General features: G+C 43.8%; 1 protein-coding gene across 1 annotated transcript in view; it reads left to right on the top strand.

Annotated features, from left to right (window-relative positions):
* The first annotated feature begins 513 nt into the window (after positions 1-513).
* styx (serine/threonine/tyrosine interacting protein) overlaps positions 514-27,763 on the top strand; it is a 57,801-nt gene continuing 30,551 nt past the window's right edge. Inside the window, exons 1-7 of the mRNA XM_084337299.1 lie at positions 514-700; positions 1,125-1,157; positions 1,388-1,441; positions 18,238-18,335; positions 19,880-19,940; positions 20,050-20,086; positions 20,196-20,235. Coding sequence (XP_084193425.1) covers positions 641-700; positions 1,125-1,157; positions 1,388-1,441; positions 18,238-18,335; positions 19,880-19,940; positions 20,050-20,086; positions 20,196-20,235 — 383 coding nt within the window. The 5' untranslated portion in view covers positions 514-640. The remainder of the gene's footprint in view (positions 701-1,124; positions 1,158-1,387; positions 1,442-18,237; positions 18,336-19,879; positions 19,941-20,049; positions 20,087-20,195; positions 20,236-27,763) is intronic.

The raw sequence follows: 27,763 nt of genomic DNA, 5'->3' as shown, positions 1-27,763 counted from the left end.
ACCATAAACTCTCCACAGAAGGATTACTTGAAAGTCAATGAATAATGTTGGAAATTATATTTCCCGCAAATACTTCCCATTTCCTGATGTAAAACATTATTCCCACACGCTCATTCGTGTGCCTCTGTAAAGCACAGGCTGATCTGTCCTATAGTTTGTGATTATTATTGAGATATTGCGCAGATTCACAGGCTGCGCCTTCCGCGGACATAATAAAACACTTACAATTAAATGAAAGTGGCGATAATTAATTGTATATGTTTAGAAACTTTAGATGCCTATCATCATATGAGGAATTCATGAAGCCTTTGGGGCAATCAGATCCCCGGTATGCCCTGTCACGTGCCTGTCGGGGCCAATCAGGCCTACCCCGGAAGTAACTTATAGTTGCGGAACAGTAACAGGCCCCGGCCTTATGGGGGAGAAACACTAGATGGCGACCTCGGGCCTCTTTCCAGTTATACTGCGTCCATCTGGGCGGCGGGTCACGTGACACATCTGTCAGAGAACAGCATGGCGGACATGCATGTGGATCCTCAAAAACAAACTGCTACAATTTCTCAGTTAACCAGCTGTCAAACGCATCGATATCGCGCATAAAAGGCCGGGCCACCACCGGCCCCCCGGAATTTACAGCGACATGGACGAGGAAAATAAGATCCAATTCCCGTCCCTGCCTGCATCAAAGGACGACCTGCTGGTACGTCGCACACAGTAGTTTGCATTGGTAGGAATGTCATGGATGTGTGTTGTACTCTGCCTGGCTAGTGTTAACGCACTACTAGACTAGCAGTCGTACTCGCCTCATTGCCTCCTTGTACAAAACAAGTCCTGGCCAACTATTTTTTTTTTATCAATTTGTTTTTTTTGTCTTACTTGTATTAGATTGTGCCCTCTTGTTGTCTATGTTGACCAATGACCACGCAGTCTTTCTTACTTAACTAGTCACTGATTAGCATAGCTTGCTAATGTTAGCCACGTAGCCATTCCACCCTAGTAGTGTTCTGCGGACCGGTGAAGAAGTTACTTTGTCAATGCATGATGGATGGATAAAATCACCAGACAATCTAATCTTCTTGGCAGATGGCCGGCTAATTTGCGTTATTTTATTTCTCATATCACAGGATTGGGCATATCCGATGAGACGAGAAATGCAGGTAAGACAAAGTGATAGTAATTGACAGGCAGCCCTTTCTTGTCTGAACATTGCGTCTGGGGGACCGGTCTGGATCACAGAGGGGCCCCCCCCGGTTAATTGACACATTTTAATATAATTTGAAGTGTTGGCTGCTACATCCAGTATGGGCAAATTATAGTCTTTATTTTTTTTAATGACATACTTTGTTATTTGAGAGACATTTGTCACAATGTTCTTTTGTTTTTCCAGGAAATATTACCAGGGTTGTTTTTAGGCCCCTACTCGGCTGCAATGAAAAGCAAGGTAAAATAGTTTTCACATTTTGAAACTGAGGTCTGCAGATTTCAGACTATATGTCTCTATACAATGTAGTCAGACGTGTCAGTGTTAGCAACCCTGTATGTTTAACGGTTGTGACACTGGTGGGTATGTGGAGATAATGAAATGGAATAATTCATTGTCTGTGATGGAAATAGTGATCTAGTCTTCATTCCTCACAACATGCATGTCACTGGTATTGGATAATGGGCCAGATAACTTACCCCCCAAAAAACTGGAACCGGATATCGAGAGCTATGTGGGACATAGCAAATCAGTATTTTTGGCAAAAAAAATCTCATAATGGAGAAATAATTGATTAGGCTACAGTATATTTTTGTTTATATTTGTCCAATTGATGATCTTAAGTATATACCATTTAGTAAAAGTCATGGAACGTCTGTCTGCCATTACTTTTGAGTTTTTGAATCACAATTGGTATTGGCAGTGAAAAAGTGGTATTGGTGCATTGCTACAGAGTGATGTTCACCCCGAAACCGTTAACTAGCTGGAATTCACTCTTTGCTGCGTCCTGCATTTAAACTATCCTGTGTTGGCTTTGCAAAGATTGCCCTCCGACAGAAGACCCACCGCCCATAGACCCACATTACATACAACTGATTTTCTGCAGTTTCAGGCTGGTTTTGCAGGGATGTAATCGGGGGAAATAAATGTGTGTGTGTGTAGGATGCATGCAATAATGATACATGGTGTCTTGAGAGGCTGATGTAGCATACTAAGCATCATCTAGCATACTAAGCGTCATCTTGCATACTAAACGTCATCTAGTATACTAGGCAACATCTAGTATACTAGGCAACATCTAGTATACTAAGCATCATCTAGCATACTAAGCATCATCTAGCATACTAAGCATCATCAGTATACTAAGCAACATCTAGTATACTAAGCATAATCTAAAACAGAGTCCATTCTCTTCGGATCAATAACAAACTCAGCAAGACCGATGGCTTCTCAGTTACAGTGGGTGACAATATTGTCACAAGGAAAGATGAAATTACATACCTGGGTTCCATCCTAGAGGCAAATTTTTCCTGTGACAAAATGGCATCCAATGTAATCAAAAAAAGTCAGCCAACGAACTAGATTCTTGTACCGGATCTCCTCTCTGGTAAACAAGAATACCCTGAAGACTCTGGCAGGAGCACTCATTCAAGGGTACTACGACTATGCTTGCACCTTGTGGTACCAAAGCACCTCAAAGGCGCTAAAAACAAGATTACAAACATCACAAATCAAACTGGTCAGACTACTGCTTGACCTTACTCCTACAACCCACCTCACCCCTGCCCACTTTGACAACCTAGGATGGCTTAGAGCAGGGGTTCCCAAAGTTTTCAGGCCGCAACCCCCGAAATAACAGTGTCACTAGAACCGCGACCCCCACTATTATAGGAGGTAAACCTTTTTTTTTTAAAGAGAAAATATTTTTATTTTTATTTTTTATAAATGGTAATGTATTGTTGAAACATGCAAACGTTCAAACGCACACACACTAATAAGCATTGGAGGCTTTTAACCAGGGCCGGACTGGGGAAATCATTCAGGCCAGGAAATATAGTGCGAAATATAGCCCCAGTCAGGCCACTTTTTAAGCGGGGGGTCTGGGGGTCCCCCACCAGGACATTTCTTGTTACAAAGACTTCATTTCCTGCATTCTGGTGCAGGATTTTTTTTTATTTGTACCCTTTAAATGCCAGTGTTTGTGATGGCATCACAAATTATTGTTAAAAAAAAGGCTAGCATATATGATTAGCAACAACACTGATTTCGATGGATTTTCTGTTTTTTTTGTAATGTCAGATTGAAAATAAATACAAATACAATAAATACAAATTCAACCTCAGCCCTGATCATAACACCACATATCCATTTTATAATTCTAACCCTTTAAATGCCAGTGTGTGTGATGGCATATATTTGCAATATATCAAATGCAAAGTAGATTTTTCTGGGGGGGATTATTACAGGCAACAATGTGTCAATGATTAGTAGGGATGCACCGATATGAAAATTTGATAGCGATTGTTTAACTAACACAATCGGCCGATACCGATACCGATATTTGTGGCAAAAAAAAGAATATATATATATATATATATATATAAACTACTGTATATTTGTATGTCTCTAAATGTTTTGATGAATTGAAAATGGAGGACCCTTATGTAAAAAAGCCGAAAGTCTTTTTCTGGTCTTCATCCTCCAGTCCACTGAGCTGTACTGTACCCATTCTGCAATCTGTTAATACAGTTTTCAATCAATCAGACAAATGTATAGAAAAGCTTTTATTATAACCATATAACAAAAAATTATATTTATGAAAATGTTTTAGCCCTATGCTTGACTATTATTTTAGGCATGGCAACAAATAAAATAATAATAATAAAATGAATAAATAAAATATTAAATAAATAAATAGGCTACACGTCTCCTTTTGTTACAAATTGTGCTCACTGATATGAACATAGGCCTCTTTACTTACTTAAAAAAAGGAAACATCAAGAAACATGTTTATGGTATTAATTCCACCATGCCATGTGTGTTTTTATTTTATAATGCTCATGAGTCATGATTATTGCTCAAGTCTGATTCATACAATACTCACTGGCTTTCATAACAGACTAAGGTCGCTTTCACATATAGTTTTGGTGGACTCGGTGCGGTTCTGGGGGTGAAGTTGCAACATTGTTGCATTCTTCATTTGGTTCGCCTGCTTTCACACATATCTGTCAGGCGGACCGAGACCTTCTGAACAATGTCACGCGGTCGAAAAGGGCGCTTGTCTATTGGACAGTGGAAATGTGTGTGTGGCTGCGATCCCGTGTGTGTGCAGGGACCGAAACTAAAGCCCGCCGCCCGCCAGGGGCGGTCTGTTTTTACCTTTGGCGCATGACACTTAGAGGGCTGCCCGCCGTGTGGCGTGTGGGCGTGTTGTTCATAACGATACTCTTGTGCGAGTACAGATTATAGCCGCTCTCGTCTTTTTTTTCTCCGCCGCGAGATAGTTAAAAAACTACAAGTCCCACATTGCACTCAAGTCAACGGTCCAATCACAGTAGAGTGACGTGACTGGTTTCATGAGAAAAAAAAGCAAATGACCAATCGGAAGCTCCCATTTGGCTTGTTTACTTCCGTCTGCTCTACTCTATATCGGACCTCCATGAGCTAACGTTACTGTTTAAACAATGACCCAGTCAACTATTCACTTTTAGTTTAATACATGACGAGGCATTGTCTAACGGTATCTAGCTGGCTAGCTACTGATAGCTGCTGATATCAACAAATGCTCCAGCAATAGTCTACTCGAGTGCATAATACCTCCGTTCCCTCGTTAGCTAGCTTAGCTAGCTCACGTTAAATCCATCTGTCCCAGTAAACTAAATTGTCTTAACGTTATCTACCGGGCTAGCAGTAGCTACAGATAGCTCCTGATATCAATGTCTTATAACATTGATTGAATGCGTATTCTAGCTGAGGGCATGTTGAATGTGATTTGACAAAAGAACCGTAACGTTAAATAGGGTCCAGCTGCATCGCCGGAGAATCCTTGCATGCTGAATGTAGGGTCTAGCTGAATATAGGGTCTAGCTGCAGGGCCGGAGAATCCTTGCTGGAGCTGGAGGCTACTCAAGTATACACACAGACAGTGGAGCTGTTTGCAGATAGCAAGCATTTTGACTTATTGCGTGGTGGCGATGTCTCGCAGATAATACAACTACAAGTATGATTATATAATACATATTTTATTTAAATTTTCTTTTTATATAAAAAATATATATATTTTTTTTAATCAAAAATTTTTTGGCAGGTAAGAAATATGCTTGGCGGGTAGTAGGCCTGCCGCGATAAGCAATAAATCGATTAATTGCCGCGATAATTAAAATTAATGCAATGATTTTGACGGGCGCGATTAATTGCTATTTGCGCGTTTGTTTTAATGAGGCGGAACCAGTGCCCCTTGTCAGTCACTGTCCGTGTTGGGAGGCGGGCCGCTGGCTTTACTACAGAGCAGAGAGCACAGCACAGGAGCTCCGTGGGGCAACACCACATAGCTTAACTACATTTCTCAATAGTGTTGCTCCTTTTAACCAAGTAGCGTTATTTGTAGTGTAACGTTAGCGTTTTAACGTTAGTAGCTAACGTTAAAACTAACTTAAAGTTAGTTGTTCACCAACAATCTCAACATTTGTTTTATCATTAGCTCATGTCGATCTACTAGTAGCATCAGCAAGCTAACATTAGCTGGCCCCAGTCCACTAGCAGCATGTCGATCTACCAGCAGCATCAGCAAGCTAACGTTAGCTGGCCCCAGCCCATTAGCAGCATGTCGAAGTAGTAGTAGCATCAGCAAGCTAACGTTAGCTGGCCCCAGTCCACCAGCAGCATCAGCAAGCTAGGATAATAACAACAATACTTCCGGTCCGGTCGGTGGGCTTCAAAATAAAAGTCTAAAACACCGGAAAAGACTGAGCGGTGGGCTTCAAAATAAAAGTTTTGGGAAATAAATTTCTCAAAAAAAAATTCTCTAACCGGTCGCAATAATATCGCTTATCGCGATATTTTCGGGGGCAATTAATCGCCCAGCAAAATTTTTTATCGTGGCAGGCCTAGCGGGTAGACTCTTCCCATCTACCCGCCACTAGGCCGGTGAGTCAAAAAGTAAATTTCGCTCCCTGTGTGTGTGTGTCTGTGTGGACTGCGAGTCCTCCAGATCAGCGGAGCCGAGTTTTGACATGGCATTGATCCATTGTTCTATTGAAGCACATTACCACCATCCTCTCGCTAAACAACTTGTAGACCACAGTGTTTTTATGAGTGCCCACAAGTAGCTGTTTTATTAATAATATAATAAGCCGCGCGCCTCGGTAATAATAATAAGCCGCATTTTTTCTTCCTTCTTCCCAAGATGCACAGATATATAGATAGATAGATAGAGAGATTAGATGCAGTGTGCTTGTTTTGCAGTGAGTGCTGCGAGCAGTGGTAATAATAATCACTTCCTATATTTGGTTCGCGTTTGGTTCGATGAAGCCGAACCGAGACCTACGTTTTCAGGCGGACCAGAGTTCGACTGTTTGGTCCGCGAACCAAGTTCGACGCGCATTCACACAGACCCGAAAAACCGGACTATCGAATTCTGGTCCGAAAGTCCGGACCAAACAGCCCCTGTGTGAAAGCGACCTAACTTGTCTTGCTCAAGACTTGTTTATTAGTTTTAATAAGAGAGCACTATCTCTCAACCAAAGCAATGCAACAGAACAATTTTGATTGATAGTCAATTCTGCCAATTACGTCACACCGCTTGCACCCGCCTCTGCTGTTCTTACCACCATCGGCAATCGCTTATTCGTTTTTTTCTTCCGGGAAGTCTGCCATTGATTTTCACGAGCTCAACAACAAAGCTAATAAAGTTAGCTCCCCGCGGCCCACGAGTAGACTACCAGCGCTCCACAGGAGTACTAAACGAGGCATAATGATTTTACTGCAACGAATGTTATAATAAAAGCTTTTCTATACATTTGTCTGATTGAAAACTTTAACAGATTGCAGTATGGGTACAATTCAGTACAGGCTCTCTGAGCAAAGGAAGGAACTGAGATATGAATGAGTAATGCTTGCTATGTTCGGGTAAATACGCTGATGTTATTGAATGTGTAACTATATAACATTAATGCCACAAAACGAATGCCTTTGTTAATCATAAGTAGTAACTTTGATGCAGTAGCGTGTGTGTGTGTGGGGAGGCGTTGTGCAGGTTGCGTGACTGAAATTTTTTTCAAAGTTTGAATGTGTGGACCAGATTGACGCAACACAAATTGATGGATATTTATCGACTACTGCCATCGGCACATTTGAGCTATCGGCCGATAGGCCGATGTCAGTCAACAAGGCACTTATCGGCCGATACCGATACCCGACCGATATATCGGTGCACCCCTAATGATTAGCAACAACACTGATTTTGATGGATTTTTAGTTTTTTGTAAGGGTCCTGCCTCCACCAATCAATGCGGCTCCCTTTGTGTGTGTGTGAGCAAGAGAGAGGGAGAGATAGTTCTCCAACTTGTGTGAGTTACAGTGATCTCCTGGTTGTTCCCCAACTAGGTTATCTAACTATTGTGCCGCTACAACTAGAAACACTGGCCGGGCCTGCTTCTAAGTTCAGTGGCCTGACTTTATTTTTTTTTATCTTTAATTTTTTTGTTTGTTTTGGAAATCATCTGGCGACCCCCACTTTGGGAACCACTGGCTTAGAGTAGACGACGAGTAGACGAGTACAGCAACTTGCAATGGGCCTGGTCTACAAGATACACTACACTACACAAATCAAATTTATTTATAAGGCCCGACGACGCACGTTAATGTCCCCATGGGCCACTAAGGTACCCATGTACATGTCAAAATACTTCCCAAAGGTCAGTGAATACCACGACCACAACACCAGAGGGAGCTCCACAAATCATGTTAAACCCAGATTCGGCTCAAACAAGGGACTAAACACGTTTCGCAATTATGCCACAACAATGTGGAACGCCCTACCCACAGCTGTAAAGGAATGTGAATCACTACCCACTTTCAAAACCACTCTCAAAGAACACCTATGAGAGACTGCAATTCGAAACTGGCCCCTGTAAATGTCCTAATGCAACCCCCTCCAATGTACAATAAATGTCCTATTAAACCCAATAAGCCATAAAAGAAAATATTGTTTGTTTCCTGTTGGTTGTCAGTTAAGGCCATGGGTAGGTAGGGAATTTATTTTATTTTATTCTTTCCCACAGCGACTATGGATAGGGAATTTCTTTATTTAATTAAAATGTTCACAACAACATGGATGCATGTACTCTGCCAGCATGTTTAATATCCATAATACTAAAGGTTTGACTAAGATTTCTATGAAACTTTATTGTTTAAAAAAAATACCTATTGTTTTTTTTTCTTAATTTTTTTTTAACTCATAAAATAAATTGGGTCGCACCTAAATCGGCAGGGTCGGTCGGCAACCGGAAACAAATTTTTTCCCTTTTAGGCCTAATACACGAAACCCTCTTCTTGGGACCAAGTAAGGTTTCGTCGATAATCCAATGTACAGTTACCCCCCCCCCCCCCCCCACCCTACCCAACCTCCACCCCACCTACCAACCTCCTACCTACCAACCTCCTCCAATGTACAGTTTCTTCGTCAAATGTATATACTCTCTTTTTTAGTGGGGGACCCTGATGTAAACAAGACGAAAGTCTTTCTCTGGTCTGCATCCCCTTAACAATTGTATGTATTGAGCTGTACTGTACTGTACCCATTCTGCAATCTGTTAATAAAGTTTTCAATCAATGAATTAGACTCTTTTTGTATCACAAACAGTACTGTATTTGTAAATCTGGTATGTCATAAATGTATAGATGATCATGTAGCAGTACTGTTTATCTGTATGTCATGTATGTCATATATGTTATGATGAATTGAAAATGGGGGACCCTGATGGGCGACCAGCGTCAAGCGCCGATTTATAGGCCAGAGGACAGAGCGTTGTCAACAAACCGATGTACTTTCTAACCGCTATATATATACTTTATAGTATTGCTATCTGTCCATTCTCATTGTCACTTGAGTGCATAAACCGTGCCTTCATAATGGCTTAAAGAAAATAAAAATCCATCGGTTGATTGTCATTTTATAGTGCCGTTTATCGCAGTTTTCGCCTAGTCTTTTTTCTGGGGAGCTAGATAATAGGCTAAAGGCTAGTCACGTTATATCAAACGCCATTTCTGCTGTATATATACGAATGAAATAAAACAAACTGCGTAGCATCCGGACTATTACAGAGCATCTATGGATGAAATGGGGGCGGCGGGCGACACCGATTACTATTATTGATTAGCAATACAGTGTGCGTTCAATCAGCCATTTTCACTGATCGATCACGTTGCGTTTTAAAACAATGTCCAATCCAGCTGTAATTTGGGGGAACAGTATCCTACCGTCAGGCCATGTGATCGCCGGCAGCATTTCGTCAGTAGTCATCGGAATCTGGTAGATCGATATGCCCATTGGCTAATCATAAATCCCATTATTCCAGGCTGAAATCTGCGTTCGGTAACGGGATCAAAGATGGAGGGTGTTCGTTTGGAACCGAGGCTCATATGAAACGCCCACAGACAGTAAAAATTTTTTTTTTCAATCGCCCTCAATGATACTGCAGTGGAGCGATGGCTCCCCTTAGCGGATCTGGCCGGTATTGCATGTTTCGAAAATCAAATATGTGGGTAGGTCCTGCAAGTCAATCGCGGACGTTAATAGCGTTATTAATATGGAATAAAATAATAACAACTTGCCACGAGTTAACTCGTGGCTCTGGTCCACAACGCATGGCCCCGAAACACGAGTTAACTCGTGGCTGGTCCCTATAGTGTTAACACATTAATTGCCAACAACGAGTAAACTCGTTTTTATGATCGTTATTTCTTTTATTCGCTATTGGCATTCATAATTTATCCAGGAAGCCTCCGAGAGCCAGCTGGACCCTGTCTGATATTGCAACACCTCAATACCGCCGCCTGGTGGATTTTGGGCGAGTTACACTCTACTCTAAACCGGAAGTGGCACTTGGTGCATCGGGGAAAAAGCTCCGCCAGAGATATCTTGTAACGTGGATCAATATACACACCTCGAGTGCATTGGATCACTTTTGAGACGCAAGAATCAATATGCTTTCTGTGTTTATTGCGTCATACAAACGGAAAATGGATCTAGCAGATCGACGTCAAATAATTGGAATTTTTTTTCCTCAGACGCATCGGCCAGAGGTAAGAGGAATCTAACGTTATTTCCAGCTCGATTGTCCATTTATTTCATTGCAATCTGTCCGATCAACGTATGGTGTCTTACTAAAGAAAGCCGTTAGTGACAATTAAGGAATCATAAATGACCCCCTCCCCCTTTCCTTCACGCATGATGGAGCATAATGTATAGCGATCATATGCATTTGAAATTTTGTATATAGTGTGTATAGGGACGAAACGCCAATCGATAATGTATAATACACGTCAGGGCCTATAGCGTGCGTTCTAGGAATTACTGCTATACAGTCTAAAAACATACTTATATTCTCGACGGTACTAACACGACAATGTATGAATGGAAAAATATAACGTTCCCACATCCGGAACGATAGATACCCGATGTTGAATGGGCCAAAGTAATGTCGATATACCTATAATATTTAAAAGGCTATAGCCCTGCAAAGAAGGTGAGCCACTCCATAGGCTTACAGCACTGGCAGAGAGTGGTAAAGATGGGCATACTGCATGGCACCCAATGTGTTAACAATTGTATGTATTGAGCTGTACTGTATTGTACCCATTCTGCAATCTGTTAATACAATTTTCAATCAATCTCCCTCTCGCGCATGCGCGCGCACACACACACACAGTGCCAACTAGAGTTGTTCCGATACCGATACCTTGGCTTTATGGCTGAGACTTATTTGATGAAAAAGAGTTAAGGCGAGGCGGAAGGAAGTGGCAATTTTTATTTTAAAGGGGCTATGTACTGCTATTCCTAGCACTATTTGGGCAACTTTACACAATTCCTGTTAATTGAAGACATTTGTAGTTTTTTTTTTTTCAAAAAAAATGCATTGTTTTATATTTCTAATCAAGTACTCAAAACCATCATTTTTCAGCCTCAAGATTTCAGGCTGTTATGGCCTGGCTCCGCCCATAAGCACTTTGAGTGACAGTCAGTCCACACAGTCTGCACTGGTAGACACAGAGAGAGATAGGGAGAGAGAGAGAGGGAGGGGGTGGGAGAGAGAGAAAAAAAAAGACAGGCAGTTATTGACAAGGCCCCCTCTCTCCCTCCCTCCCTCTCTCTTCCTTTCTCCCTCTCGGTGATGAGAGTCCGCGCGGCAGCTTGTGGTTTTTTTTTTCCTTTCTTTCAATCTCCCGTTTGCGGGTGTGTGGTGCGCGGCAGGTCCTCCCCCCCCCCCCAAAGTGCTCTCTATCTCTCTCTCTCTGTATGAGGAAGTGGTTTCCACTCGCTGTGTACAGTCAGTCTAGGTAGAATGTGGGCGGGCATTAGCTACAACCACAGAGCCAATCACATCACTGTCTGCTACCCAGCGTCCGAATGACGTGACTCAGCTGTTCAAATCAAAATGGCCTGATTTACTGGAGGAGGAAACGGGCTGAGCTGAATCAGAGCAATCCGCCAATATGGTATTTAGACACTAAAACACATTGATACGAACTCCTATTACTATAATACAATGCTAGAGACTGAAAAATTACATTTATAGTACAGTCGCCTTTAGGGATGGGAATCGAAAACGGGAACCGGTTCCTAATTGGCCGATGCCTGGAACCGTGTGGCTCCTGTGACTTTCGATTCCCTTAACGCTGCCAGGTTTTTCCTACAGTTGCGCCCGTTAGCATGTAGCCATGGCAGACTCTATTTGATTCCTTAAGGGCTCGAAATTGCCTGGCTTTTGGTCATATGCTCCCGAAATGCTCCCGCTGTTTGGCTACTTCTATGTGCAGTGAAAACTACTTGAATGCTTTCATTGATTTAGTTTAGGGTGAGCTAAAATTAGCCGCGGAGCTATCGCTAGCTAACGTGAGCTAACGCTATTTAATCAAGCTCACAAAGAGAGATAAACAGCTGACAGCGGATAGTGCAGGTACAAATACAATAAAACAGCGGGTGGGGACTGTTCTGTAAACATTGTACTCTTTAGTTCACATATAATAAGAGCCGGATTGTTTATTTACTAAGTCCGTCAGACAGGAAGTACCATGGTGCAACATACAAATGTGTCCGTGTAGCAACACAAGCCAATACCTACAGGACAGGGGCCCGGGGAGGGAGCTCTGTGTGTCTGTGTGTGTGTGTGTGTGTGTGAGACAGAAGTCAGAGGAATAACGACTGTTATTCAATAGATTAAATTAGTTTAAGAATAAAAAAATAAATACATTTTAAGAGAATCTCAAATACATTATTTTATTTAAGTGTAGGCTATAGTTAATGTTTTATTTTTTACAGTTTTTGTATTTTTCTGACATGGTAAATGGCTGCTTTTTTATATAGCGCTTTTATCCAAAGCGCTTTACAATTTGTTCCTTACATTTTACCCAATCACTCACACATTCACACAACGACGGCGCAGGCAACCATGCAAGGTGCCAACCTGCTCATCGGGAGCAGTTAGGGGTTAAGTGTCTTGCTCAAGGACACATCGACACGCTGCCCGGGAGGAGCGGGAATCGAACCGGGAACCTCCGGATTGCCAGACGACTGCTCTACCTCCCGAGCCACTGTCGCCCCTGACATGGGGGCTCAACAATAAATGACAATCAGAAATGTCAAGTTGCATGTTGTTATTCTAACCAGCTTAGTTCTGTTGCATTTCCAATTTATTTATGTAAATTATAAATTGATCAGGTATCGATAAGAGAATCGATAAAGAATCGAATCGATAAGCAGAATCGATAATGGAATCGTATCGATAAAATCCTATCAATTCCCATCCCTAGTCGCCTTTAAGTAAAATACCCGGAAGACTAATAAAAATAAAAGACATTTCCTTTTAACCTCTTCCGCCCGTGCAGTCCGTCGGCGGACCGCAAATGACACCTGGTCATAAATCAATATTTTCCAGACTGTTCTATAAAAGTTGCGATTTCTATTTCAAACGTATTCAAGTATAAACATCATAACCATGTCACAACAGCATTTAGAATGTATATTATCATCAATACGTTAGTTTAGGAATAGGTTAAAGTGTGTATTAGATAGATTTTATGCCAATTCCCCCCCTCCCCTACCTGGTTGTTGTGCACATGTTCCCCATACTGGTCGGTACAAGGGAACCCTGAAGTCTACCACATGCTTCCTCCGATACATGCAGAGACAGCCAGTGGCTCTCTTTTCACCTGACAGCGAGGACTCTCATTGGTGAAGTGTAACGCATGGGAGGTCACGCTGCCTTCACCACTTCCTGCCTTTCGCTGAGCAGGCGCCCTGACCTGTAGGCGTCGCTGTCCACAACGCCATATTCCCACCCACGACTTCCCTCTCGCTAACTCAGCCACGAGTTAGTATGACGATCGGCCCAAGCCGCAGGCAATGCTGACTCCGGGAGTCGATGAACCTTCTGTTTAATCATCTTCCATTTATTAATTTCCTTAGATGTTTTGTACACATGATCTCAAGAAGGTACTGAACGAGATCAGTGGCAGTTTTTAATGTTTGGTCATTATTATTTAGCATGGTGTTATTCACTGTCAAATATGCAAAGAAAAATCATAATTCATATTCTCTGTTTCATCACAATTTAAGCAAGCCATATTACATTAACTTAGCTATGTATTTTAGGCAGATTTTCAGAAAATAGGCTCCGGGTGGAAGAGGTTAAACAACAATTCTTTGCAGCCCGGTACCGGTCCACGACCCGATGGTTGGGGACCTCTGCTATAGAGCCATCTCTCTATACTCTGTTATGTGCAAGTTTACAGACTTGGGGAGCGTGTACTGGAGTAGATTATTCAATGCGACTGCCAGCCAGCTTTTGCGTGACGGAGAAATACAATTTCAATTGTGACGGAGAGAAGATCATCTCCCGATTCAGATACAATTTAACACAAACGGTTCCAAAGATATTAACTCATTCTGTGCCATCGCTTAATGCGCCAGAGGGCGCTAGTACGCCACGCTTTAATCAATGGGGGGACTGCGAGATTTGCGAGTGCTTAAAAATATATCTTATATTATAGCTATGGGTCTAATACACCCGTTGATTGTCAGTGAGTTGCTTCCAGTCAACATGTACAAAACGGATTGTTTTTTCATCCGTACATTTCCGTTTTATACAGTTTTGAATATGAATATAGTTTTGGTAATTCTTAGTAAGCCCAGGAAAAGACGCGATAATAGCCCTTTAGTGGAATACACTAAAACACGTTGCTAGATTATCATTATTATCCTTCCTCATGCAAGAATGAAATGGCCCTCGTAGTGCGGGGGCTTCCCCACCACCTCCCACTCAACGGAAAACAGCCACACACACACACACATAGAGACAGCTTCGATCGGGGTAGAAAGAAATATCAGATCAACGCAATATTTTATATATAGAGTCCTTACCTGGTATCTGATGTAATGCAAAAGAAATAATCCAATTATCTGATCGCAATTCCAAATACTGCTCGTGGAGGTCCGTCCCACATTACCGCGCGTTACACATGAACGGGCGGGCGGGGTTACTGTTCCATGCCATCGTTGTAGAGGCCTACCTCGCCTGAGTATTTAAACCAGCCGCATGGCTCGGATCGTCTCAGAAAAGAAACTACACCATTTCTAATGGAGTGCAATACCAGCTGGAAGGCGTAGGTGGCGGTATTTGCCCTTTTGCGAGCTCAGACCCATTCCCAATGATAACATCAGGCTGGATGGATGCAAATGAATGGATATAGCTAATGGAAGAAATAACGACCAAAACCCGACTATACTCGTGATTGGCGCTGAACGGTTGTGTGATAGTAAAGGGTTAACCTTCTGTCGTGTGGCAGTGAAAGGGTTAAGGCGCAATCACATCCCTGTTTATAGCCTCTTGGACACTGACAGCTACTCTTGTCTCTGTGCTAGAAACATTACATCACTCCTACCACTTGATGGATTAGTAATAACTAAGGGGGGGACGGGCATAGCGAAGGGTGAATTGCATCGGTTGCCTTTTCTTTCACCTTGATTGATTGATTGAAAAGTTTATTAACAGATTGCAGAATGGGTACAGTACAATACATACAATTGTTAAGGGGATGCAGACCAGAGAAAGACTTTCGTCTTGTTTACATCAGGGTCCCCCATTTTCAATTCATCATAACATATATGACATACATGACATACAGATAGACAGTACTGCTACATCTATACATTTATGACATATCAGATTTGCAAATACAGTACTGTTTGTGATACAAAAGTGTCCAGAAAAAGAGTGTATATACATTTGGCGTAGAAACTGTACATTGGAGGAGGTTGGGTGGGTGGGGTGGGGTTGGGTGGGTGGGTGAGGGCTGTACATTGGAGGTGGGGGGGGGGGGGTTGGGTAGGGGACACACACATTTTACACTGTACATTGGAATACTGACAAAGTCTTACTTGGTCATTTACTGTACAACTAGGTTAGGACATTTGTAGGGGCCAGTTTCGAATTGCAGTCTCACGTAGGTGTTTTTTGAGTGTTTTTGAAAGTGGGTAGTGATTCACATTCCTTTACAGCTTTAGGTAGGGCGTTCCACATTGATGTGGCATAATTGCGAAACGTGTTTAGTCCCTTGTTTGAGCCGAATCTGGGTTTTACATGATTTGTGGAGCTCCCTCTGGTGTTGTGATCGTGGTATTCACTGACCTTTGGGAAGTATTTTGACATGTACATGGGTACCTTGGTCGCGTAGTGTATCTTGTAGACCAGGCCCATTGCAAGTTGCTGTACTCTGTCGTCTACTCTAAGCCATCCTAGGTTGTCAAAGTGGGCAGGGGTGAGGTGGGTTCTAGGAGTCGGGTCAAGCAGTAGTCTGACTAGCTTGTTTTGTGATGTTTGTAATTAGTTTTTTAGTGCCTTTGAGGTGCTTTGGTACCATGAGGTGCAAGCATAGTCGTAGTACCCTTGAATGAGTGCTCCTGCTAGAGTCTTCAGGGTATTCTTGTTTACCAGAGAGGAGATCCGGTACAAGAATCGCGTTCGTTGGTTGACTTTTTTTATTACATTGGATGCCATTTTGTCACAGGAAAGATTAGCCTCTAGGATGGAACCCAGGTAGGTAATTTCATCTTTCCTTGTGATAATATTGTCACCCACTGTAACCGAGAAGCCGTCGGTCTTGCTGAGTTTGTTATTTGAACCGAAGAGAATGGACTCTGTTTTGCCCATGTGTAATGATAGTTTGTTGTCGGCGAGCCATATGCAGATTTTGCCTAGTTCCGAGCTGAGGGCTTTTTCAACCTGTAACTTGTTCTTGTCAGAGACCAGCAGGGCTGAGTCGTCCGCAAACAGGAACAAGTTGCAGTCACAAGCTGACGACATGTCATTTGCATAAATTAGGAATAGTAGCGGTCCTAGTATGCTTCCTTGTGGAACACCACAGCTCACTGTGAGGGGGGGGGGGGATAGGGTACCGTTTACCTCCACCATCTGTTCCCTCCCCTCCAGGTAGGATTGTATCCAGCTCACTGATAAACTATCAAAACCAATTGCTTTTAGCTTGTCAATCAGAATGGTGTGATTGACGGTGTCGAAGGCCTTTTGTAGGTCCAGCATGACCATGCCGCAGTATTCGCCCGCGTCCACCTCTTGTTTGATGTGGTCGTTCAAGTAGAGAAGGCATGCGTCAGTGGAGTGGGATGTTCTGAAGCCAGATTGGAATTCGTAGATTAGATTTTTTTCCGCAAGGTACTTTTCGATCTGTTCGTATACTATTTTTTCCATGACTTTCGAGATGGATGTAAGGATAGAAACAGGGCGGTAGTTGCCCGGGTCTAATTTGCTGCCCTTTTTGAAGTCCTTGGGGACATGTCCCTGTTTTATGGAGAGGTTTATTATGTGTGTGATGACTGGGGTGATGGCTGCTGCTGAGTCTCTGAGGAATTTGGAGGGGATGTTGTCATGGCCAGTGGCCTTGTTTGGTTGGAGGGTGCTCAGTTTTTTGAGTACCTCATCTGTAGTTACCATTTCCAGTTTGAAGTCGTCTTTGTGGACGCCTAGGTTCTTGTAGTATGCTACTATGTGTTCTACCCCATACTGCCCTGAGTGGGAGGGTAGTTTGTTTACCAGTGTTGTGGCTATGTTTGTGAAGAAATTGTTTGTGTTCTACCCCATACTGCCCTGAGTGGGAGGGTAGTTTGTTTACCAGTGTTGTGGCTATGTTTGTGAAGAAATTGTTTAAGTAATTGGCTACATCCAGCTTGTCTGTGATGAGCGTGTTGTCCGTCTTTATGTTTATGTTTGAGAACCTGGTTTTAAGTTTTTTACTGCAGCCTAGTTGATTGTTGAGTAATTTCCAAAGTTCACGTGGTTTATTTTTGTTTTCCTCGGTTTTGTCATTGATGAAATTTTTTTTAGCAGTTTTGATCATGGAGTTTACGTCATTTCTTAGTCTGTTTCTTTCTAGTTTGAGTTCAGTCACGTGGTCTTGGAGTTCACTGCTCGTGCTTTTGGTAAGCTTTGACTGGCTTTTACGAAACTCAGAGCATTTTTTGTCTCTGGCTTTCATAGCGGTCAGTATTTCAGTGTGCATCCACGGCTCAGCGCGATTTTTTTACCCTGGTGGTTCTTAGGGGGGCCATGTTGTTTAGTATTGATGAAAATTTGGTTTTGAAGCCAAGCCAAGTTTCTTCAACCAGTGTACCATTGAGTTCATCTGACCAGTCCAGACTCTCCAGTTCAAGGTTAAAGGCCTCGCTAGAGTAGGTTTTGAGGTCTCTAGATGTGACTGTTTTGTGACAGCCAGCCTTTAGTTTTAGCTTTTTGCGGGTACAGAATATCATATAACCTGACCACAGTGGTTGGTGGATTCATAAATTCACAAGACGTTTTCATTATTCTAACCTAGTGTTAATTTCCCACCCTGGTTGCCTGTTATCTAAACATTAGCTTATTGAACACTAATGAGGAAACTATTTCAGTGGTGTGACTTTCTCTCCAACATCTGTTTTGAGTATATACTGATCATGACGTCTTTGTTCCTTCCTCTTTGTGTAGCTGCCAGCTCTTGAGAGACAGGGCATAACTCATATTGTGTGTGTCCGCCAAGACATTGAAGCCAATTTTATCAAGCCTAATTTCCCACATACATTTAGGTAAGTTTATTCCCCCCAAGAATAAATTGTTTTTGTACAATTGGTACCATTTTAAAAGTGTTTGTCTGATGAATATTTGATTAGCCGGCTAATTGGTTTCCAGGGACTCAAATGTTTTTATACAAAAAGCATTTTATTTTTATTATATCCATTTGCAAGAATTATGCATGAAAAACAATATTTGCAGATAAAATGTATTGATGTTTGATTAGATTTGTCAATTAAATGCACTATTGAGTAGATTACTATTCAGAAGAAGTGTGCAGGCTTGCCCCCATCTTCTGATTAAATAGACTGTTCAGTTAGTGCAGACAATCCAATGGCCATTAGTCGATTTAAAGCTGCAATAATTGTTTTCTGACGGCATTTATTCACATGTTCAAAACCTTGTATGACCACCTGCTTTCAGAAGGTCTTATTGTTATGTTAGTTATTTATTTTCTTTGACTGGACCATGTTTTAGCTCAGCCTATTTTCTCACCCTCTCTCATAAAAATACTTGTAGTTGATACAAAAAAAATTATAATACAGTGAATCTTACATCAATATTGTCAGAACAGTATTATGTTTGTAGGTGAAGTATTTAGAGACTGTTCACTATTTAACAGCCAGGTGTTGTATGTATTGTATTGTAGTTAAAATTTAGTAATCCAAGCATGATTTAAAAACAAATATATATATATATATATATATATATTCTGCAAATCTCTTAATTACAACAAGAGTATGCTAGCAAGGCAGTATTACGTTTATATGTGATGTATTACAATGATCACTTAAAGGGGAACTCCAACATTTTGGGAAATTAGCTTATTTAACATCTTCCCTGGAGTTAGACAAGAAGATACATACCTTTTTTGTCTCTGTGCGTGCATTTTAGCTTTGGGAATAGACGCTCCGTTAGCATAGCTTAGCTTCATCACTGGAAGTGGGGGAGGGTTAGAGCCTTACAGTGCCTTACAGTGTATTGCAAGGTCTGACATTGACCAAACTTGATATGCATGACCTTGGTGGGCTCTAGGTCAACTCCTGAAAAGGGGGTCAATGTCAGACCTTGCAATCAAAAGTTAGGGGGCTAATAACCCTTTATAATTTCAGTGCGCCCCCTAACTTTTGACTGCAAGGTCTGACATTGACCCCCTTTTCAGGAGTTGACCTAGAGCCCACCAAGGTCATGCATATCAAGTTTGGTCAATGTCAGACCTTGCAATACACTGTAAGGCACTGTAAGGCTCTAACCCTCCCCCACTTCCAGTGATGAAGCTAAGCTATGCTAACGGAGCATCTATTCCCAAAGCTAAAATGCACGCACAGAGACAAAAAAGGTATGTATCTTTTTGTCTAACTCCAGGGAAGATGTTAAATAAGCTAATTTCCCAAAATGTTGGAGTTCCCCTTTAAGCAAAAACTAAGTCTTGTTTACAATGGTTCCCTCTTGTGCTCAGAAAACTATTGCAGCTTTAAGACTTTATTTAGTCAAGGTTCAGCCCTAGTTAGATACTTTCTTGTTTATCAACTGGAAACTAAATGTAATGTTTTTGCAGGTACCTTGTATTAGACATTGCTGACAATCCGGTGGAAAATATAATACGTTTTTTCCCTATGGTGAGTGTATGTATATAGTTGGCTAGCAACTTTAATTTAATGAAAGATGTGAAAGAGACCCATACAATCTGTCTGATCTGCTTCATTCATTCCACTTCTTCCTCAACAGACTAAAGAATTTATCGATAGCTGCTTATCAACCGGAGGTACTGAATTTCTAAAGTGTCAATTTCCTCATAGAAAACAGATTTCAATGCCTTTTTCTTTCACCCAATATTCTCAAATATATATCTAATACATTTTATCTTCTTTAAGGGAAGGTACTTCTACATGGTAATGCAGGGATATCGAGAAGGTCAGTATTGCCTTTTGTTATTAGAAATACTTAATTTGCCAAAACACTGGGTCCCATTCACCATGGACTTAAGACAAAAGATCAGACACAATTTTGTCCTAGCTCAACATTTTCAGGCAGATTTTTGGATTCATGAACGGTCCCTTCTCCTGGATTCTGTCTTAACCAAGAGCAGGATTTAGGAGCGCTGAAGAGCAGTCGTAAGTCGACAGACTGGTGTGTGTCGTGTTCTTAACTCATCCAGCGCCATAGGCTGTCCCCATCTCTGCCGCTTCACGCCAGCTTAAAATTGTAATTTTCGTGGTGTTTCACGATGTTTGCAGAGCTGTGTGTGTGTTCTGTATTATAGCTGTAGAGACAATGGTGTGGCTCATTTGATAGACACTAGTTAGTGATGCACAATATATCGGCCGCCGCATATGATAGATTATTGATTGGCGTTTCTTTCCTATACACGCTATATTAAAAAATTCAAATGTGTATGATCGGTATACATTATGCTTCATCATGCGTGAAGGAAAGGGGGGGGGGGGGGTCATTTATAATTCCTTGATCGTCAGTAGCGTCTTTTCTTACTATGGTTGGGTTGATATGTTGATCAGATGGATTTCCGTGAAATGAATAAACAATCGGGCTCAAAATAACGTTATATTCCTCTTACCGTTCGCCGATGAGACTGGAGGAAAAATATTCCAATTATTTGACGTCGATCTGCTAGATCCATTTCCCGTTTGTATGACGCAATAAACGCCGAAATCATATTGATTATTGCGTTTCGAAAGCGATCCCATGCTACAAGATATTACTGCCGGAGGAATTTCCTTGATTCACCGAGCGCCACTTCCGGTTTGGCTTGGAGTGTAACTCGCCCGACATCCACCAGGCGGCGGTATTGAGGCGTTGCAATATTAGACAGGGTCCAGCTGCAGTCCCGGAGGGAGGCTGGATGAATTATGAATGCCATGGCGAAAAAATGAAATATTGATCCCAAAAAATGACTTGACTCGTTTCTGGCGCACAACGCATGGCGGGCAATAACGAGTATACTCGTTTTTTGGGTCCAATGTGTTAATATCGGTTATCGGTATCGGCCACAATTTTTACGATCGTTACAAAAAGCTTGGTTTATGTCCGGTAAAGTAATACACTGTGATCGTTACATAAACATGTAGGTAAAATAGACATAGGGGGTCCTTAATCCAAAAAGAATAATTCCAATGATCCCATCGGCGATCGCGATTACTCGTTTATATGTAATTACAAGTGTTTATGGGACACTATAGGTTTTGAGGCGAGCAGATCTGCTAGCGATTGCTTTGGAAGAGGACTACGGGTGAAAATTAGCCCTGTGCTATTCCCGGCATATTTACGTCCTTATCATGCTGTGATGTTATGCATACACTCATGTAAATGATGTTCATTAATTTGCATTGTCCTTAATAAACAAATCTTAAGAGCTCCTCCCCCTCAGAGCGAGTCCCGTTCATTCATTGCCTGTCCTGACCCATTTCTTTCTGAGTTCAAAAGGGAGGCGATACTGCCACCTGGTGAGATTTGATCGGAATTGCAATTCCAACGTAGGTAGCTGTACCAGAGTAACTCAGAGGGCTCTGGCCGAGTGTGTAGAACATACGGTTATCCTATAACCATATGAGTATAGCGAGCGCTCTGCTCTATTGGAACCCTATCCCATATCAATCTAATACTGAATAAATGTCTTCACATGTACACACCCATCCGCCTGGCCACACCCACATCCGCTCCTCTACATAAGTGGGGATGTGGCCATACTAACAGCTCCTTCCCAAGTCTTTCACCACCGAAGGCGAAGACCACGGGGTCCTCAGTGAGTCAGAGCAGAGCGCTTGCTATACTCGTATAACTATGGTTATAGGATAACCGTATGTTATATTATTGTATAGCTTACGCTCTGCTCTATTGGAACACAGGAGCTGAGCAGAGCGGAAGCTCGACAAATGTACCCGCTGAGGCCCCCCACAACCATCTGAACCGGGGAGGACCCGAGCCCCCGGATTAGGGCTGGGCGATATGGCCAAAAACGTTATCGCGATAAAATTATAAAATTATTTTCATATAACTCGATATTGATAATTATCGTCGATATAATGTCTGTCAAGATTAATTAACTTCTTATGCCCGGCGCCGATGGACGGGCTATTAATAGACTTGTTTTGCTGCTGGCGGCTACGTGGCGTAGTGGGCAAGGCGCTCGCCACGAATGCGGAGACGCTGGGCTCGCCTGTTCGAGCCCAGCGCTCCACATTGCTTTCAGTTTAGCTGGTCGTTCATACTAATATACATTGGCCGTATTAGGGGGTGGGAAACTGATGGGTGGGGATCGGGCGTTGTGGACAGCGACTCCTACAGGTCGGTTGGTGCGCCTGCGCAGTAGAATCAGGAAGTGTCGGGGGCAGCGTGAGCCTCCCACGCGTTACTCCTCGCCACTGAGAGATCGAGCTGCGCAGGTGAAAAGATGCGACTGCTGTTACCTCAAGTACCGGAGGGGACTTGTGCTATGTATGACTTAGTCCACATTGCAGCCGGCTTGTGGGAGGCAAGAAACAGCGTTTGTGACAGGGGAGGGTTGAATTGGATGATACGAAATTGGGATGGGAGAAAATATAGAAAATGGGAGAAAAAGTGGATAAAAAAAAAAGACTTGTTTTGCTGCTGCGAATGTCTCGAGTTGATGTCGTCATCAGTCCGCGCACGTTAGCAGTTAGCCAGAGCAAGCGGTGTATCCCATGACAATGTACTAAATATGACCCTAAAATACTCCGTTCCGCCCCAATACATTGCAACGACGTCCACCGCATACCCCACACTACTCTAACCGTGGCCTCAGAATTCACGCCACACACCCACTCGGCACGTAAACTATAAAATAGCGCCGTGCAAGCTAATTATCCTAGCCAGCCTTGTTCCAATGTACTAAATATCACCCTAAAATACTCTGTTCCGCCCCAATACATTGCAACGACGTCCACCGTATACCCCACACTACTATAACCGTGGCCTCAGAATTCACGCCACACACCCACTCGGCACGTAAACTATAAAATAGCGCCGTGCAAGCTAATTATCCTAGCCAGCCTTGTTCCAATGTACTAAATATCACCCTAAAATACTCTGTTCCGCCCCAATACATTGCAACGACGTCCACCGTATACCCCACACTACTATAACCGTGGCCTCAGAATTCACGCCACACACCCACTCGGCACGTAAACTATAAAATAGCGCCGTGCAAGCTAATTATCCTAGCCAGCCTTGTTTACTACTTGAGTCCTACCTCTCTACCCAGAGGTCTCCTTCCGCTGTCGGCCATCTCCTTCACTGATTGGTTGTTAGTGCGTGTGCTCATATTCAAGCTTGGAAAATCGATATATCGAAACTTTGCGACCACGTTTCATGTTTATTTCGAGGAAATAATTTATCGCGATAGTTATCGTTATCGTTTTATCGCCCAGCCCTACCCGGGACCCCCCTATAGGGGGACGGGAGGGAATCGGATCCGACTGTGCGAAGAGGGTTTAGCGACTCAACGCACAGGGTGAGCAGACCGTGGGACTTACCTTCACACAGAAGAACCCGCGACTACATAGGCGCTCATCCCACATGCCACCAGGGAACGAACGGGAAGAAAAAAAAACTGTTACAATCCCTAATAACATGGGGTCAAGGTCAAGAACCCAACCCCGTGGCAAGGCCGTAGCAGCGGAGCGCGAAGGAGGACCCAGCCCCAGGAAGGGTCAGGACCCCCCGGAAAGGGTCTGGTGAGGCCAACGACGCCGCAGCATCGAGACCCCACCAGGCGGTCACTAGTGACACCACCCCCCACATCGCCAGCGTATCGGACAGGGCCCATCCAAGAGCAGGCCCTTCCCCCCTACAGCACGCCGCCCTGAAGCACTCAAAAGAGGCTACACCCCCACAACACAGTGGGACCAGGCAGCGCACCGGGGAGACAACCCCCAAAGAGGTTGATCCCTCAATCCAGGCAACAGGTCAAAAGAACTCGACCTGTGCCTGGAGCACTGCGGACTAGATAGGCGCCTAAGGGGTCTGCTGAAAACAGCACCCCGGCGGAAGGGGCGTTCGGTATGCTGTGCACCATGTCGCAGCCTCTACAAAAAAAAACGACGATATGATACATTAACGAAATAATAATAATAATAAATAATACAATTTTATGGTATGACAGAGGATTTGGTTGTATTCCTTATATGCAGCTTATATTATTATTAAAAATAAAAGAATCTACTGTAAGACAATTTATATAAAAACTCTTGGGTGCTTAAGAAGACTTTTGCATAAACTGTCTTTTCTATCCACTTTAGCTAAAAACGAGAGAGAGAGAGAGAGAGGGAGAGGGAGAGGGATATTAGTCTGTACTAGGTTAAGGGATATTCCGTGTATATGTACAAAGAATACACAAGGGATATCAGACGATATACAAATATTATGCAATATATATCAATCAATAAATATATATATTCGGTTTAATCTGATCCTTCGTAACAGTAAAGTTTACCATTGCAAGAAGAACACAGTCTTCTTCATGATGAGGGAAGACGAGTCTTTCGACCGAGTGCTAGCCGAAACCTGGTCACGTCGATCCCTACCGTCACCTCCGGCTGTGGTGCGGCTGGCTGTCGCGGACGAGGCACTCCCTCCACTCCTGGCCTTCTTTGATGAAGGCCCAGCGGCGGTGGTGGAGGAGGCAACGGTCGCGGTCCTCTGCCGGCGTTGTTTTCGTCGGCCATCACCGGTGGCATCGGGTCGGGGGAAATGGGGTTGGAGCACAGAGCGCTCCTCCTCCATCTCTCTGCAGGCAGCCGTCATTTGTTGCATGGCCGACCCGAACGCGTGAATATTAAAGGCAACCAACTTGTGTTCAGCTTTTCTCTGATTGGCCACGACCCCACGCCGCTAGCCCGCCCCCTTTTGCCGCGAGTGCGGCAGGAACCTTCAAGTTCCCTGGTGCAAAATAAATCTGGTAGTTCGTTTATGACGTTAATTAATAATAAACACTGTTAGGACTCTTAATAATAAACACTGTTAGGACTATCTGACTCTTAATAATAAACACTGTTAGGACTATCTGACTCTTACTAATAAACACTGTTACAGTGTTAGGACTATCTCGATTCTCGATTCACGTGTCACTACTGTAACTAGAAACTCTGGGTGTCCCTGTACATCAGTGTGGAACTGTAAGCTGTAATGTTATGCGTTATTTCGCGTTTTTAACGTCATAAACCAACGCACTACCAGATTCACTCGTCACTGTACATCAGTGGAGGCTGCTTGCTGAAGCGCCAGCGGGGCGATGCGGTGGTTTGTCCCCGCCTTCCGTGCGCCGCCGCCGGCTTGACTCGGTCCAGCTCCAGCAGCAGCGGCTGTGCTCCGTTGTGGAAGCCCTTCAATGACAGAGCTCTCATATTTTGCGAATGCATACACTATATCTTAAATTATGGTTACCCGCTTATCAATGACTTCGCGACAGCCATATTAGACACATAGCCATAATTTAAGATATAGTTTATGCATTCGCAAATATGAGAGCTCTGTCATTGAAGTGGGTGGTGGCAGTGTAACAGCGTTCACCCTGATGTAAAGTAGCGATTTCTATTGTTTTGTCATGACAAACAAATTACATAATCCAACATATGTGTAAAGAAACAACATATTCCAGTTAACGGTATATTTTTTTAATGATTCATTACGGTATAAATTAGGTTAACTGGAGCTGTGGAGGCTGCTTGCTGAAGCGCCAGCGGGGCGATGCGGTGGTTTGTCCCCGCCTTCCGTGCGCCGCCGCCGGCTTGACAGCGGGCCGTGTGGCCAATCAGAGAAACGCTGAACAAAAGGCTGAACACAAGTTGGTTGCCTTTAATATTCACGCGACCCGAACAGCCCAGCATCGGAGAGGGGGGGCCGTGAGCAGGGGAATCCTCTTTTCCGGCACCCTCGCCTGCTCCAGCCAAAGGTGGCGCTGGGATAGAGTGGCCAGGGCGCGCCCCTTCCCGGCGGCTATTGCCTGCCGCTGGGTAAGGTGCAGGATGGCTCCAGCCGATTGGGCGTGAAGATATTGATGATGGTCATCCAATACCGACCCGCCTGCCATCATCCCCGACATGTAGCGCGCTAGCTGTGCAATGTTTTGAGACATCGCAGCTAGGCTCCGAGTCGCGGCCATGTACGCCTGGTCACTCCAATTAGCCATCTGCCTAGCCGATTTCCCTTGGGGAACCGGCTTCCACAACGGCTCCCACACCACTTCGGGACAAAGTATGGATGTCATCACTCAGGCTATCAAGCCGAGGCACCCCGTCCTTTAGTCCCTGGACCAAATCCGCCACCCGCGTGACTGGCACGTAGGCGGGGGTAAGGCCAGTGATGCGGGAGATTACCTGTCGGGAGATTACCTGTTTCACGTAGGCCTCCATTGAAGGGAAGAATGGGCAGACAACGCCAGTCTCTCTCACAGGACGACGTTGCCAGAGATGACCTATCATGTCATCAGGAACAGGTGCAGGCAGAGGCTGCGGCAACACCACGCCATTAGCGGCTGCGGCGGCCGCCATGAGCTCGGGGAACAAGGCAAGCAACTCCCCTTGCGTACCTCCCTCCACGTCACTCGCGTCCCTCACGTACGGGAGGCTGCCATGTCGGCCGCCACCATCCGACACGGCAGATAGCTGGGCATCTTGTCTCAGGGTCGGAGGTTCTAACCCAATACCGGAGAACAAGGGACCCCAAGGAGACGCAACACTCCCTGCCACACCCCGAGGGGGAGAATGATACGTCTCCACTGGGGCATCAAACAAGAGTGCTGTCGCCCCCTCCATGTGATCCTCAGTTTCCATCGGAAACTCGTCCGGCTCCAGCACAACCCCAAAGCCAGGCCGCTCGCCCCTGCAGCTCGTCGCCCTACGACGGGAGCGAGCAGAGGCGAAGAGTCTGCGTCGCAAATCCCCAGCCACCAGTCATGTAATGGAGAAGCGCTGGTGACGTTGTGAGCGCTCGAACCCCCCGAAGGTGCAGACATTATGACTTGGCTTTTCTCGTAAATTGGCGAGAGAGAAAAATAAGATACAATGTCCACGTAGCTCCTTTCCAACAACTATTTCGGCACTAAACTCAAGTGGTGTATACAGACACTTGTCGGTGGTGAAAATAGGGAAGGAGCTGTTAGTATGGCCACGTCCCCACTTATGTAGAGGAGCGGATGTGGGTGTGGCCAGACGGATGGGTGTGTACATGTGGTGAAATTTATTCAGTATTAGATTGATATGGGATAGGGTTCCAATAGAGCAGAGCGTAAGCTATACGATAATATAACGGGGATCAAAGGAAAAATATCATAGGATCAAAACCCGAGAAATCTCTGTTATGGCGCTCAACCGCTGGCGAGATAACCCGAGAAATGTCGGGTATGGCGCTGAATGAGTTAAGGGCTTTATTTTGGAGGAATATGTCAACTCTACAGACCTCCTTGAAA

The sequence above is a fragment of the Notolepis coatsorum genome (assembly GCF_963971535.1).
Source record: "Notolepis coatsorum genome assembly, chromosome: 20".
NCBI classification, from domain to species: domain Eukaryota; kingdom Metazoa; phylum Chordata; class Actinopteri; order Aulopiformes; family Paralepididae; genus Notolepis; species Notolepis coatsorum.
This window is presented reverse-complemented; position numbering and strand designations above follow the sequence as displayed.